The 16,853-nt window shown below is 36.1% G+C and overlaps 1 protein-coding gene across 2 annotated transcripts in view; it reads right to left on the reverse strand.

The window, feature by feature from the left end:
- The window catches only part of LARGE1 (LARGE xylosyl- and glucuronyltransferase 1), a 405,761-nt gene that overhangs the window by 71,478 nt on the left and 317,430 nt on the right, over positions 1-16,853 (reverse strand). For both annotated transcript variants that reach the window (XM_039353059.1, XM_039353060.1), the window contains exon 7: positions 15,708-15,812. In XM_039353059.1, the coding sequence (XP_039208993.1) occupies positions 15,708-15,812 (105 nt within the window). The remainder of the gene's footprint in view (positions 1-15,707; positions 15,813-16,853) is intronic.

Raw genomic sequence — 16,853 nt, forward strand, 5'->3', positions numbered from 1 at the left:
AGGGATTTAAAAACAAAATATCCGAGAACAAACTATTAATAAATTGGATGATACAAGACTAGAAGTGTGCTCACAATAACACAGAGGTTTAATTTATACTCATTCTTAAATAAACATATAAATAGTTCCACTCTTAAATCAAAACAATTTTGTTTTAACATAATCAAATCCAGGGCTCTGAGGATCAGAAATGAGCACTGCTATAAAGAACCCATATTTTTCAGCAGTTTGCAATGTTTATTTCCACAATGAAAAGAAAAGAGAGAGATAGAGAGATAAAGATAGAGATAGAGAGAGAGAGAGAGAGAGAGAGAAGGAAGGAAGGAAGGAAGGAAGGAAGGAAGGAAGGAAGGAAGGAAGGAAGGAAGAAAGAAAGGTTTTCTAGTAGATATTAGCAAGATTAGGGAATGTATGCTGGAGAAGCAAATTAATTCTATTCATTTAATATTGCTCAGTGTATCCCTGCATATACTGTACATATACACAAAAAAGTGGCTAAAAAAGAATAGGTTTCTCTTTCCAGCACCAGAGGCTCAAAATGAATTAATTCCAAAGCTGACTACCAAATTCTATAACCATGGTATTCGGTGTACGAGATGTGAGTTACTGTATAAGGCAGCGGTTCTCAACCTATGGGTTGCGACCATTTTATGGGGGTCGCCAAACAATGCGATCCGCCATTTTCCCCCTCAGGGCCGGCGCTGCGCATGGGGCTGGTGCTGCGCATGTGCACCGCGCATGGGGCCGCCACCGCGCATGTGCGCTGCGCATGGGGCCGCCGCGCATGTGCGCCATGCATGGGGGGCGCCACGCATGCGCAGCACGTTTGTGTGACGGGGATTGCCGTCACACGAATGTTGAGAAACGCTGGTATAAGGCCTGCTTTTCCCTAGCATCATGCTATATTTAAAATGATAAGTAACAGAATACAGGGTAGAAAGGGAGTTGTTCTCATCTGTTATGTTGGTGAAAAAAGACCCAGGAGGAGAAGAGAAATCAAAGGACCTTTTTCCCCTTAGATATCTGGTCCCAGTATGGAATATTTCATATTTCAGAGACAGCATAGCAGTATAACCTGCTATGGATGGAAAAGTTTGTCAACAAAAAAGCACCTGAAGTAAAAGGGGATAGAAGTGGAGTTAGTGAATTAGCAAGAGAACAGATAGCCATGAAGGCTTCTTTTATAAATAAAAGCAGTATTACCAAGACACGCAATCTTATGCAATTCATATTCAGCCAAAGTGCCTTAATAGTTATGGATGAAAACAGACATCTCATTTTTTTTTTAAAAAAAAAAATCTTTCTACACCTTAGCTTTTACACTCCAAGTCTCTCTTGGGAGGCTCCCAAGAGTTTGGGATTCTTTTTATTAATAATAAATGAAACTTAGCATGTTGAATCGCCTACACTTCATGGTCAAATTCAGTGCAACATCTTATTGTTATATTTCAAACGCTTGAAATGAAGGCTGCCATCACATTGTAACAGTTTAAAATACTTTCATTTATTTATCAGAATTGTGCAGTAATCTGGATTCAAAAAGGAAAAGGTGATTTGAAGCCTGTGAGGACAGGTGTAACATGTCAACAAATTTTTCAAGAAGCTAGGTCTTTTCTTGGCATTGTGTTGGTTGATTCCAGGGAAAGATGTATTTGATTGAATGAGTAGCCAGCAGGTATGATATTTATGAACTGTAGTGAGTAGTCAAGGCATTAATGATGCACCTAACTATCCAGCAGGAATCCCAGATGCTGATGCAGCCATTGGTGAAAGGAAAGGTCTGCGCTGTATGAAGAACTGAAATAGAAACGTGGCCAAGGTAAATTGGATATTATCAAATGGGAGATGGTTGGGTTGAAAATCAACCTCCTTGGGTCAGTGAGCTACACTAGATAGACAAAACTATTTCCAGTCTGAAGAATTCACTATCTGTTACTTGTTGGCATTTATCACAAATAAGAAACCACTCAAGCAGTGGACAGCTTCTCAACAGTTAATAATAGCCTTGTAACCATCCAAATCTGTGCTAGGTTCCTCAAAATCAGAGTTGTAACCGTCTATACCCCAACAACTGATGCAAATAGAGGGTTTTTATATCAGCACTGAAATAACTGTGAAGCAAATTCCTCCAAAAGATATAGTTTATGAACTGGGTGATTTCAATGCAGTTTTGGACTTGGGAAAAGGAAAGGCACAGATGATCATTTGTTTCAGTTTATCTTGAAATTTTATTTTGAATCATGAATACCTGGTTCAGATAGCACAAGCATCACTTATACATTTGAACTGCACCAAATAAATGGCACCATAATCAAATCAGCTATGTTCTATGCAGTTATGAATGGTCCAGTTTAATCCTCAGTGCCAAGATATATCTGGGTATAAACTGTGGATTAAATAATGAACTGAGTAAAATTATGCAACAGCAAAAAGACAGCATCATCAATTCTTGATCATGACAAGCTGTAGAGAGCCTTAGAAGATTTGGTGGTAGCAACACATCTAGTTCAGTTGGTACAGTAGCTGTACACAAATCAAGAAGTCACAGTGCAAACATCATATGGAGACACTTATTGGTTCAAGATAGAGAAAGGACTGTAACAAGGTAACATTCTTTCACCTTTCTTGTTCAAACTCTATGCCAAAATGATCATGAGGAAGTGGCAACTTGAAGAATTAAAAATCAAAGAAAAGATTGGAGGGAGGAACATCAATAAATTTCAGGACTATGACAACACAAGTCTCCTCCCATCTTTTCTTATCACAGAAACATAAGGCTGGTTAATTCATCATTCATCATCAGGCTAATAAGTGAGTTCTACAGCTGTGTATACTAAGCATAGTACTGGCCAACAGGTTGATAAACTTTCATGCTGTGGCGCCTAAGATGGCAATGATAATGCAGGTCTTATCAATCAAATGCTATTAGACATAATCCTGGACTTATGACTGTAATGGAGCCTGCAATTTCCATTGAAAGTCTTGATGGTTGAAAGTCAAAGAACCTACTGTATATGACCAACCTCCTTTTATGCCTTTTTTGTGGTGGTTATTAAGTGATTGCTGTGACTGATAAACAAGTCAATGCATTTCTATAGCCATTTTTTGCCTGAAAAAAATTAATAAATCAGTGCAACCAGCTATACAGATGAGATGATTGCCAAGCATCCAAAATATGGTTATATGATTGCAAGGGGTGGAGATGCCACCATCAGAATTCTGGAAACAGGTCCTAAATAACTTTGGGGGGGGGGGGGTTTGTGGTAACTTTAAATGTTCACTGTGACTGTAAAGCAAAGACTATCCGTAGTCCATGTCCATGATTTCTTACATACATCTTCTTGCATTTTGGAGGAGATTGTAGGGCTGTGCTGCAGTTCAGATTCAGTACCCAAAAGGTGTGCAGGGGATTGCAAGCTTAGCATCTGTCTGCTTCACTTAAAATGGTTTGTATCTTTTCCTAGAACTGTATGTTGAGACAGGTGCTAGGTTTGAATCCCGGATGTTCTGGAAGTACCTCATGCAGATCAAAACTGAACAGCTACACAGCATGAACAAACAGCTCAAGGAAAACAACTCAGTATGTGGCAGCTGAAAAAAAAAAGACACAATCCTTTATGGAACATTAGGAAAGGAGCTGTAGATAAAATTGACAGTAATATGTATATTTTATAGAAAACTGTTATATCACTCTAGCAGGAGACTGAAGATGAAATGTCCCTTGTGGTGCTATAAAAAAAAATCTGTCCTTTTTTAGTTGTATTATAATGTTGCACATAAGCACGCAAGAGCAGAATGTGCATCTTTGCCATCACAACACTTTTCATCATTTCAGTGGAACTGCTGGTTACTGTGAACACTCATCACCATAAAGGTTCTACTCAGAAGTAAAAGAGGAAAGGAAAGACCAGCTGTGACTATATAACAAACTAGAAGAGAAGGACTGCATAAAATCACAGCTTTCTTTGAGTCTTTGTTATTAGCTACTTTCTGTGGTATGGGTCTTGGACTGAAAAATTCCAAATTAAGTGCTTTTGAACTTAGGACTATTAATTAATTCTGCAATCTACTTTGAATGCCTCTTTTTAAGGCAAGAAAAGTTTCTTAGAAGATGTGTCTGTGTGAATATGCATGTTTATGCATATGCATGTGAGTGTACATGTGAGTGTGTATGTATGTGTGTGTATATATGTATGTATACCATGTTATATATATGTGTGTATATATATATATGTATATGTATGTATGTGTATACACACACACATACTAGGAATGGTACATACATGAAGAAATCTATATCTTGCCTTTCCAATTTTTCCAAAAATTGCTAACAATATAAAAATTAAGCAAACAAAAAGTATATCCCAAAATGAAATTTTATCTCAATGATGAAACACTATTTATTCAGCAGTTTAGGAAACTATAAGAATAAAAATGGAGTAAGGATCACCTAAAATGGGACAGGACAACTGCCCTAACCCTCTGTGGGGACATAATATTTGGGGGAAAGTTTTCATTTTGTGCATGTGATTATTTTGCAAATCCAATTATTTTTTTAAAAAATTAACACTGATCAAAGAGTGTAATGAAGGATCATACTATTAGAATGCTATTATCAGACTTTCCTAGAAGTTTCATAACCTAAACAGGACCACAAAAAGTCTTTTTCTGATGCCTTAAGCAATCACGTCTCTAAGAAAATTTTCTTCTTCATGGACAGATTTGTATATGATTGCTTGTTTTTGTTCTTCAGTTTTGGCTACATACTTCAATGCCTTAAAGCAATTGAAGAGAGCAATCTAATATTGGCTTCAGCAATTATCCCAAGACATAATGTAGTTTGTTTAGTTTATTTTGAAATAGCGCATTGCATGAACCCAGCTATTCTGATTTGTAAATCATGGCTTATGTCTTATCATAAAGTGTCAACCAAGTCATAATGGCTGTTCATCAGTGATAAAAACAAGCCACAGATTAGCACAATCTGTGCCCAATGTATTAACTCAGCCATTCATTGTGTGCATTTTCTAAAACTGCATGCCTCCCATTGTGAACCAACTGTACTAAGTGAGAATAGCCAGGGATCAGTTTTTCAGATGATAACGGAAATAATTATGTTAAAAATAAAACATGTCAGGTGCCTACAGCTAGTTACGTGCAGAGAAGTGTTTGAACAATTAGCATGTTAATGAAAACAAATCTCAGCACAGCATAGGAACTCAACAACGAATTCATTCCAAAAATGTATTACAAATTTTCATCTTTGACTACCACTTTCCCAGTTACTCTTACATATGTGTCATAAAGTCCACTGGTCCACAATGGATTTAATCAACTTTATTTGAGAAGAGCCTTTTGAGTATAAAATATCCATTAGTAAAAGCACCATGTCAGTCTTCATCTGAATAAAGTATGGAAGCTTTAGGAATACCATCTTTGTTAGTACTGATTCAAATACTAGAAATAAAAAGTAGCTATCATTAGAAATTTCCAATCACTATGACACAGCCTCAGAAGTCATTATTTTCATATATATGATATTAAAGACTAAAGAATTAGTATTTAATAACTAGTAGTTAAGCCTATAATGATATTCCATATTCTCCATATTTAGTATAAGTCTGCTTCTAATTTGCCAATTCTTTTGCATATAGTAAAAATAAAATATTTTGCTTTTGTTATTAAAGTGTAGCCCCTAAATAATCTCAAAAAGAAGAATTATTCATTCTGTATCCCACTTTGCAGTTTTTAAAGCCAATGGCATCAGAAAAAGGACTTTTGGCTACCAGCAAAAACTAACTATCCACTACAGGCCTCATTCATTTTGGATCATATTTACTCTCACTCTTTAATTTCACACTTCTGCTTCTCATTAAAAATTCTACTTCCTCCCACACTTTAGTTAAACTCCTAAAGCAAAACTACATTTTCTACCTGAAATGTCCTTCAAAAGCATACAAAAAAAGACAAAAACCACTGCATTTATAAAATTGTTGAATGCTTGCATTTTGATCATTTCACAGCAGTACATCATTAGATGACAAGTGAAATATGGACATGTTCAATGAAAACTGGAAACTAAAGTATCAGATATGTTTTAATTCAGACTATTAGAAGTAGGACTTCCTTTCCAATTCCTATTTCCCTTTCAATTCTACGGTTTTATAATTCCTGAATCAAATACTCCTATCATTTTGTTTACAGCCCAAAGAGCTCACAGCATATTATATTCCTATTTTCTTTCTCACCAATTAACAGGGTATTACTGGCTCATTATCTGAAAGCAGACTCATTACTGGTGAAGTTCCACAACTCAGTGAAAGAGTATAGGTCAAGTTCAATCTCTGGCAACTCCAGTATTGAGTTCTGTAGAACAGGAGTCTGACTTTTCTGGTTTTGAAAGCGGACTATATAAGGAATTAATATATCAGCACAGCTATTTCCTACCTATATTGATTGGAAAGTAGATGTCTATCTCAGAACTTGAAGACAGCATCCTTGCACAAAAGAAATGCACCCATATTTCTATAGGAAGGAAGGAAGGAAGGAAGGAAGGAAGGAAGGAAGGAAGGAAGGAAGGAAGGAAGGAAGGAAGGAAAGTCTTTATCCATATCTATAGAAAGAGAGAGAAAAAAGGTACTCTGGCCTGAAATTATTCCTAAGGTTATTCTGAGAATTCATATAGCTAGGAGGAAGAAATCAAAAGGTGTTAGATTTCCCTAGAGGAGCTTTTATAATATATTTAATGATACAATCTCAATATGATTTCATTTTCATTTTTTTACAAATAAAGTGATGGTATCTTCATTACACTTTTTATCCAAATCAGTGTTACATTTGATTTAAGTGCTATATTTATTCTCCATTCTGACACAATTTGTTTGTATCTCTGACTTTTCAAGGGGCTTCTGAGTTCCTCCTATTCTAATGCTATATTATTTGACAGCTATTCTAATTCACTGAGCAGGCATCTGATAAGCCTTACCTTTCTTTTATCACCACCCTTTCTTCCCAGGAGATTTATTTCTTTGTTCTCTCCAAGCACTGAGCACTGAGTCAAACAATACATTTCAATTTTGAACAGTTTTCTTTACAGTGACATATGCTGACTTTGTCAATAATCCATCCTTTGCTATTTTGGAGAAGTTGAACTGTCACACTCAATGACCTCTTGTTCCATGTTTCAGAAAAATGCTGTTGCATTTGCTACTACCTCCTCTCCAATCTTCCTTTCATTCATTTGCTTTATTAGCTCAACTCTATATCCTTTTTATTCTCTCTCAACCACATAGATTAAAAAAAAGGTTTTAATAGCTTTGTGGAACTGAAAAATGAAAGCTTGAGCTGACTAAAACCTAGAAGAATAATGCATGAGTATATTGTAAGCACGCAAGACTGTCAAGAGTAACTGTTCAGAGTAATGTCAGCTATTATACGTGAACTCAAGTTAAAGCAATATCTGAGGCTGTCAAATAAAATAGCTGTTTCCACTGGATCTTCCCCATAACTAACCACTTCTGCAGTGTAAGAGAAGAAGAGGAAATTGGGGAATGGAATATCAGCTTAGCAGGATGTTTCTTTTTAATATTTAAGTTATTTTTACTAGTGAAATATAGAAAATTGTAACACCAAGAGGGAAAAAAGATAATTAGTATTTATATACTAAAGAGAAAGAAATCCCAGATATCTCGTGGTGATATGAAATAAACCTGACAAAAGAAAATAAAACTAATGCTAGAATTAGTTCCTAGGACTACCTTGGAGACTGATAAGACCTCTCAGCTGTACTGTTTTAATTAATACATGTTTCAGTTGTAAAATTGCCAAGCAAGGCAAATGTAAGTAAGTTATATTCAAAACACACTCTCTTGGAATCTGTAAAATCAAATAACTCAAAGTACTGATTCCTTGTTTGGTGCAGACCAAGAAAATATCTTCCATAGTATTTTCAAATGTAGATAACTGCACATTAATTTTTCATGTGAGTCAGGATCAAAATATAACCACTTAAGTATCCTTTATTACAGAGGTTGTTATATTTATGCAGATCACCTGCCTGATGCAGAATATATCATCTGTCTGTCTGTCTGTCTGTCATATGCACGTGTGAGAGACAGGGAGCACCAATCAATCTCAATCATTTCAATGATAAGCTTTTTTTCTTCTGGATGTGAAGACACCACAGTTAATTGAGCTGATCTGGCTAGTTAGGCAGATGTCCCCTTCCTCCCTCACCACTCCTTTTGTGTTCTTCCATGAACTATATGTTTATGGAAGTGACAACCATCTCAGGGAGGAGTGTATCAATCTTTAGTCAATGGTATGATAGCTGTGCTTGTCTTCTAGAAGAGACATGTCAAACACAAGGCCCAGGGGTCGGATGTGGCCCGTAAACTGGTTTCATGTGGCCCGCGAAGCCATCCTGGAAACAGTGAAGGAACAGCTCCCACTGCCTTGGCCCTGACCTAGGCCGGCTGGGAGCCAATATACAATTTTGTGGTGGCCATCTATGCTGAAAGGCATTCAGTCCCACAAGGTTGTCTGGAAACAGCAAGGAACCAGCCCTTGCTGTGTCGGCCCCGCCCCCTGGGTGCATGCTGGGGAGGTATCACCCTTTGTAAGGAATGAAGAAATGGACCATGCCTTGGCGCTTGCTCTGGTCCCACCCCCTTCTGCCAGAGACCCTCAGATCTGTCCCACTCCTGCCCAGGCCCCCACAGGCACCCTTGACGCGAATGATGTAGATCTGGCCATGCTCACCCTGTAGGCCACACCCACTCCCACCCACGCCCACCCAGTAGGCCGCACCTACCCTGGCCACACCCACCCGGCCCCCTGAGGGCAACCACAATGCTGATGCGGCCCTCAATGAAATTGAGTTTGATACCCCTGCTCTAGAACCTCCAAACAAGCCTTTTCTTCATCCGTTTGCCTGTTCCTTTCACAGTCTTGAGATAAGAATGCATCTTTTTTTTTTTTTTTTTTATTGAAAATTTTTAAATTTTACAAAAACAAATCCCCTTCCCATACCCCCCCCAACCCTACCTCACCCCCCTCCTACCCAACCTCCCAAACCCTCCCCTGGACTTCCCAGAGCTGAATACAGGCTTAATTGAGAAAAAAAAACTTAAAACACTTTTAAAACCTAAACAAATTTAAATACAATCATCATTCTATATAAACTACCTCCAAAAACGCAAATTTAAACATTACTTTCTTTGAATATCTATACCTATAATGTAAAATCTAATTTCTCCCTCTTTCTTTATCCTAATACAAAAAAAAATAAATATATAAACCTTTGTTATACCATCAAAACTAAATACTCTTAGAAAACTTAAAGTAAATACATATTTCCTTCAATCTTCATAATCTTCTCACCTATCCAAAAAAAAACTTTAAAATCCTAAACAAATCTAGACACATTTAGTTAAACAAATTATTTTCTCTTAAAGATATTAATAATATTTAAAAACTTGAAACACTTTTGAATCCTAAACAAATCTAAATACAATCATCATTCTATATAAACTTCCTCCAAAAACACAGATTTAAGCATTACTTTCTCTCCTAAACAAATCTAGACATTTAATTAAACAAATTATTTTCTCTTAGAAATATTAATAATAATATTTAAAAACCAAATTTAAGCTTTACTTGGAACTTAAACAAATTATACTCCCTTCAAAACACAAATTTATTAGAATCCCCTCACTTTCCAAAAACGATATAAGTTTTACTTCTCCCACAATCTCAATAGTAAACTTCTTGTCTAAAATTCTCATTCAATGTCCATAATTTTCCAATAACCAGTTGCACCCACTATAAACACAAACTTCTTATCTAAAATTTTCATTCAATATCCATAATCTTCTGTCTAATAGCCAGTTGCATCTACTATAAGCACAATCCATATCGGTCTCTCTTGCCCGCAAGCATCGAAAAAAATGCGTGGAATTCTGCCCTTGAAGATCGCTCCAAAGAGTTTGTAAGTCCTGGTTGACCCACCAGCTCAGGAATCAGTACCTGTGAAACTTCCTCAACCTCCTTCTTCTGTTGGTCTTTCTCTTTACATTTATATGTTACTTTTTCTTTACATTTATATGTTGCACAAGTCTCAGGGACCGATACCTGTAAAACTTCCTCAGTGAATTCCTCCTTGTGTTGATCTTCACAGTTGTAAGTTGTACAAGTTATCCTCTGCCCGTTCCTCTCTTGTTGGTGCCCCTCAAGCTGAAATTTCCCAATTTCGATTTCAGGCAGCAATTCCACCCTTGAAGATTGCTCCAAAAACTTTGTAGGTCTAACTTCTCCCAGAGCCACCCTTGAAGATTGCTCCAAAGACTTTGTAGGTCCAACATCTCCCAGAGATTCAGAGACCGCTGAATATGAAACTTCCTTAACCTTCTTCTGTTGCTGCTTTTCTTTGGAGTTATGTACTATACAAGTTGTCTTCTGCTCCTCAATCTGGACTTGTTGAGACCTAATAGATGGCGATGGACATACCCCCAGGACCGAAGTATAAAAATCTTTTGCTTGAGAAACAGTATTAAGTCTATGACATGTCCCCAGGTAGTTCACCACCATTCCAGTCGGAATATCCCATCTGAATAGAATTTTTCTCTTTTTAAGTTCATTTACTAGAAAAGCAAACTCCTTTCTTCTTCTTAAAATTTTAGATGGGATCTCCTTAAAAATTATGACATCTTGTGAAGCAATTTGAAATCTCTTCTTATAATAGGCTTGCACAATTTGATTGCGTAAGGATCTTTTACCAAAGTAAATTACCACATCTCTTGGCAGATTCTTCTGTGCTGCCACCACAGAGTTAACCCTAAATAATTTTTCAATTTCACTAAGTATTCCCTCTTTTTCTTTATTCAAAATCAATGCAAAGTCCTTTGCAACCATTTCTTTCAAATCTTCTTGCAAAGACTCTTCCAGGCCTCTGATTCTTAAGGCATATTCCATTTGTCCATATTGAAGCATAAGAATCTCATTTTCCATTTCTTTTTCCATACTTTCAATTTTCCCCTCCATTATGTCCACTTTTTCAGCTACCTCTTCCACATGGGAGTTCACCTTTTCAAGAACAGAAGCAACTCCTTCTAAAGCCAAAACAAAATCTTGTCTCAAGATCTTATTATTTTCCTCTAAAATCTTTTTCATTTCTGCCCTAATTTGAATTATAACATCTCCCATCATGTTTTGCAAATCCTTCATAGTTATTAGCTGACCCCCAGAAGAGGGTGAAACTGTTGATTTAGAAGCTGTAGAAATCCCTGGACGCTTTGGAGCCATCTTAAAGAAAAACCTTTAGCCCTTCTTAAAAAATTATAAAAATTCCTTCAAAAATCATAACTCCCTCCAAGGAAGGTCATTATAATAAAAAGAAAAAAGGGAAAAGAAAAAAAAAAGGAAGAGAAAAAGAATTGAAAAAAGCTTTACTCCTTCTTAAAAATTACAAAAAATTAAACAGAAAAAAGTCCTTCAAAAAAGAGTCATTACAATAAAAAGAAGGGAGAAGAAAAAAAAATAATAATAATTAAATAGAAAAAGTCCGTTCCAAAAAAAAAATACTTAGAGATACCAAAAACAACCATTCCAATCATAAGAAAATAAAAAGGGAAAGGGAAAGGAAAGAAAAAGAAACACCAAAAAGCCTGCCGGTCAGCATTCTAACTTCAAAAAAAAAAAAACACCGAGAGATTTGCCGATCGCCATTTTACTTTCCCTTTCAACAAAGAAAAAAAAAATAAAAAGAGAGAATAAAAATAGAAGCAAGTCTTAAAACTTAAAATCCAAATAAATCAAAGAAAGCAAAAACTAAATCCTCTACTCAGCTCTGTCCGTTTATAAAAAAAAACTCACCAGTTCTCTTTAAGCACGGAGGTGTTTGCAACGGCTCGTTTTGTCCCTGAGGACAAAAACAGCTGGGAAGCGGAGACAAGTCTGAACTCCGTGGGAGCACTCCTTTCACCCCCCCAAAAAAAAACTTGGGGGGTGCAAAAGAGGCTCTACCACTATTCAGACACTCTCTACCCCCCCCCTTTGCCCGGGAGGGGGATTTTGAACCGCTGAACAGCTGGTGTCTGCTGTTCATAGCGGTTCTTACACTTACCCAGGAAAGACGGCTACAAAGTAGCCGCCATCGCGCGCGCAAAATCCACCGGAAGTCCGAGATAAGAATGCATCTTAATGGCTTTGTTTGATCAGAGAAGTACTTGTTCTACCTAACCACCCTCAGTCTTTACTATATTCGAAGTTACTTGCTTGTATTTGTGCCAAAGACAGAATGTTGTTGGTTAAACAAACATGTGAACTGGCTTAGTAACAAATGAGAGGAAATCAGTTTGACTTGGATTTATTAATTCAGCATTTTTTAATCAAGTGATTTTGACTATTCAATAGGGATGCAAAAGAAATATGTATATTTCTTATGATATAACAAGTGATATAGTGTTCTTGTAATAGGAGAAAAAAAATAAAACCTAGGAATTAAATATAATTTTAATCTGCTGTAATATGTCTTATTTTAAAATATTTTATACTATACTAAAGGCATTTTTAATGTTGTAAATTCCCTCCTGATGTGTAGCACTGTAGGGAGAAAACAAACTAGCAATAAATATTTATTGTACTCCTGTACGTCGACAGTGCTAAGCTGACTGGATTTACCCATTACACATTCCAAAATGGTATTTATTTTATTTGTAGATATATGTTGTGATATATAGTGTGACAATACAGCTAATTTTGGCAACAAACGGTTAATAACAAGGCTTAGAGCCATACCCAAAATGTTCCAACTTTATTTTTTTCTTAATTTTGTATTTATTTTAAGACATTTTTTTAAAAAATGACTACATAAATGAAGAAAAAGAGGATGAGAAAATATATGGTGGGTGGAAAATAAAATATCAGTAAATAAATAATAAACATACTCTGATCTCTCTTTAGCTCCTGTAAATCTTTCTCCTTTTGCAAGTTTAAATTTGTGAAGTTTAGAATGCATATTATGGGCAAAACTGAATGAAGATACCACCTTGTTTACTGCCTTTCCATCATAGCAATAGATGGGATATTTGCTGCCTTCTAGGGGTCAAATACCAGACAAAATTACTGTTACCATGGAATATAATAATACAATTCTTTCCCCACTCTGCACAAGAATTGATTAAGCTAAAGGGCAGGGTTTCATAAAGTGGATGGAGTTCACTTTCATTTTCATAGGCCCCAGGAACCATTTCAACTAATGTTTACCATTTTTGTTAAATGGTTAGTACTCCTGAAAAATCAGACAGGACTATTGATGACTGCATGTACATTTATGCCTGTCATTTCGCTCTACTGCTAGTAATAATTTATGCTTTTCTAAGAACCATTCTATAATTTCTGGAATTCTGATATAAAACAAATACTATAAATAGATTCTATCCACTCACTTAATCCACTGTCTTCCCCTTCTATACTTCTCTTAATTTTACCAAGCAATGACATTTTTTTATATACCATCTCCACTTGTTACATTCATTTAAATTTTTGAATTCATATTTGATGATAATCCCCTCAACAGAGAAGCCTGTCTTTATTTGATGAAGTAGGTCTTCTTATAACTCATAGTACCTGTCTCCAAAACCATAATCTTTTTACACCTTTACATCATAATATAAATCAGGGGTCCCCAACCCTCAGTCCCTGGACTGGTACCAGGCCGCAGCATGCCAGCAACCGGTCCGCACAAACAAGCAAAACCCCATCCATGGGATGCAGGCAACACACAAAACCATGCACAGAAAAACCTTTCTCCACGGAACTGGTCCTCAGTGCTCAAAAGGTTGGGGACATCTGATATAAATAATGGCATTAATATAATTGTTGTGTATTAGCTTTTTCATAATAGCAAATCTATTTCACAGAGACGGAAGAAATTCCTTGGTGAACATTTCAATTGCCACAAAGAACTGGTTGGTGTTACAAAGTTATTTAATAGGAACATTTCTTTTAGAAATGGATCCTTCCTCAGTGCTGTCTGTTTTTATTTAAGATGCTAACATAATATAAGTCACTATCTGGCCACCTAAAGTATGAGATGGAACTGATTTAGATGCCTATGGGTATGTTCTTTATCCACCTGGTATGTCTTCTCACATTTCATACACAAATCAGTAGAGAAGCCTGTCCCTCCCCATAAATCAAGTCACAGAAATCATGCTTCTTTTTCCCTATGGAGGAAGAGAATATGACAGCTTGGCATTAGATTTATTTAGACCATTATTATGATCTTATCACTATGCTGAAGATATACCATTCACACTTTGATACTTCTAAATTTTGTAGCAGATCAGGAATTTCAATCCAACTCTTCCTGTTTTAATATTGGTCTTGTCACTTAATTACAAATTTAACTCCGGTTGCAACAATTGATGTTTTATGTTTGTCTTATTGTGGTTAACAAGTAATGGCAAATAATCAAGCTAGAAAAAAAGATTAATTCCCTAGGCATGAAATATTGTACATCTGAGAAAATTGTATAAAGATTTTTACAGCATGAATTGACCACTAGAAAGCAAAAAGGCATTCTCATTTCATATTCTAAATTATGAAGAGATGTTATAAAGAATAAATTATTAGTAGATGTAGTATATCCCTTTTTAAACTATGGCTTATTTGTTTATTTAATCGGTGATGTCAGCAAAGTAAACAAACCCCATGTGCTGTTGACATCATCAGTCATGGCCCTAATCAGAAACGACCTGCATATCCCCCACTCCTGCGATATGATGTGCATACTCTCCTTCCCGGAATGTGATTTGAATGCACATAGAATTAGGTTCGGGGTTAAACTAATCATCCACCCAGGGTTCACTCTCACACTTTTCTTGATCGAGGTAGTATCAACATATCATATCTGGTTTGGGTTATGACCTTGTGATTCCAGCCTCACATTGAGGGAGGAGAGTTAGGTACGTGATATCCAGGGAGAAGACTTGTGAACATATCTGGAGGGGGATATGCACTTTATTTCCAGTTAGGGCCATGACTTGGTGATTTCAGTACCATGTAGTGTTTGATTTCTTTGATGACATTAGTTATTTAACAAACAGCTAGGCTGCCATCAAAAAAGGGATATACTACATCTACTATTATTTGAATGCATTTCATTTGAAATAGAATTCACATATTTAAAAAGGTAACGATCAATACTTAAATATAAAACAGTTATAAAACAACAAGATGTTCAATGAACCTATAACAATTAGTTGTCTAACAACTCATTTTGTGGGATCAAATTTCAAGTAGCACTTTAAAATTTATGAATGCAGGTTTTGATTATATGAGCTTAGAATGCTCTTATCACCTTTTACTGAATGGTATTTTTTCAGAAAATGAATGAATCTAAATCTAAATGTTTGAAGGGGATAGAGTGCAGAAGAGAAAAAAAACCCCAGTCAAAACACATTGCTCCATATTAGTTTATAGACTGAATAGATGTAGCAAAAACAGAAAGAAAACAATATATTACTGTACTTTCTAGCTTGACATAATTTGGCCTTGGTTGCAATCACACTCCTAATCTTTAGAGGGTGCTCATATGCTTCACGAGTGGGAAGGAGCATCTTTTCTTTAAAATAGTGTACCTTCCATAATTTCAGGTATCATAGTAGTCAGAAACAACATTTCTTTCAGGATGCTATTGAACATACCTGTATTGTAACCTCTTCCAAGAGCTGGCCAGGGACGGTGATTTTTCCAGAGATTTCCTAAGTACCAGTCACTCTGGTTCTCCACCAAACCAAGAACCTGCTGACCTAAAAAAAATCACAAATAAACAAATCAAATCAAAAGTCAAAAATCAACTTGTAGGGAGATACTCATAATATACAAACAAGTCGATGCAAAAAGAGAATTATGTATACTGCACATTTCATATATGAAATATAAATCTGTTTAATTGCAATTTAGAATTGACTTAGAAATATAATGAGTTATATATTCAACAAAATAAAATACAGAAAAAATGCAAGTCCTCACAACTATGTAATAGTAATAAATAAGATACTTCTTGAGAACTATCCTGAGCATATTTTTATGGAAGATATAAATATATAAAAATCTTTCAACTTTTTCTTCCCTTCACCCCAAAGTTAATCAAATGCATTTTAATTATATGTTACCTATAACATATTCATTCAAGAAAATTCTAATACTTTCTTCAAAACTGTTTTAAAAGTAGACTTAATACATTATTTTTAATTGGGCTACTTAAAAATGTTAACCAGTTCTTTATAGTACATACACCAGCCTCCAACAACATAAAGTGATAAAATAAATTCGTTGTTATGTTGTTGTTAATTGCGAAGTCGTGTCTGACCCATCGCGACCCCATGGACAATGTTCCTCCAGGTCTTCCTGTCCTCTACCATTTTCTGGAGTCCATTTAAGTTCACACCTACTGCTTCAGTGACTCCATCCAGCCATCTCATTCTCTGTCGTCCCATTCTTCTATTGCCCTCAATCTTTCCCAGCATTAGGCCCTTCTCCATTGAGTCCTTCCTTCTCATTAGGTGGCCAAAGTATTTGAGTTTCAACTTCAGGATCTGGCCTTCTAAAGAGCAGTCGGGGTTGATCTCTTCTAGGACTGACCGGTTTGAACGCCTTGCAGTCCAAGGGATTCGCAGGAGTCTTCTCCAGCACCATAGTTCAAAGGCCTCAATTCTTTGGCGCTCAGCCTTTCTTATGTCCAACTTTCACAGCCATACATTGCAACTGGGAAAACCATGGCCTGGACTATACGCACTTTTGTTGGCAGGGTGATGTCTCTGCTTTTTAGTATGCTGTCTAGATTTGCC

Source organism: Crotalus tigris, unplaced genomic scaffold, assembly GCF_016545835.1.
Source record: "Crotalus tigris isolate CLP2741 ecotype Arizona unplaced genomic scaffold, ASM1654583v1 scf7180000018491.14276545383:2951260, whole genome shotgun sequence".
Classification (NCBI taxonomy): Eukaryota; Metazoa; Chordata; class Lepidosauria; order Squamata; family Viperidae; genus Crotalus; species Crotalus tigris.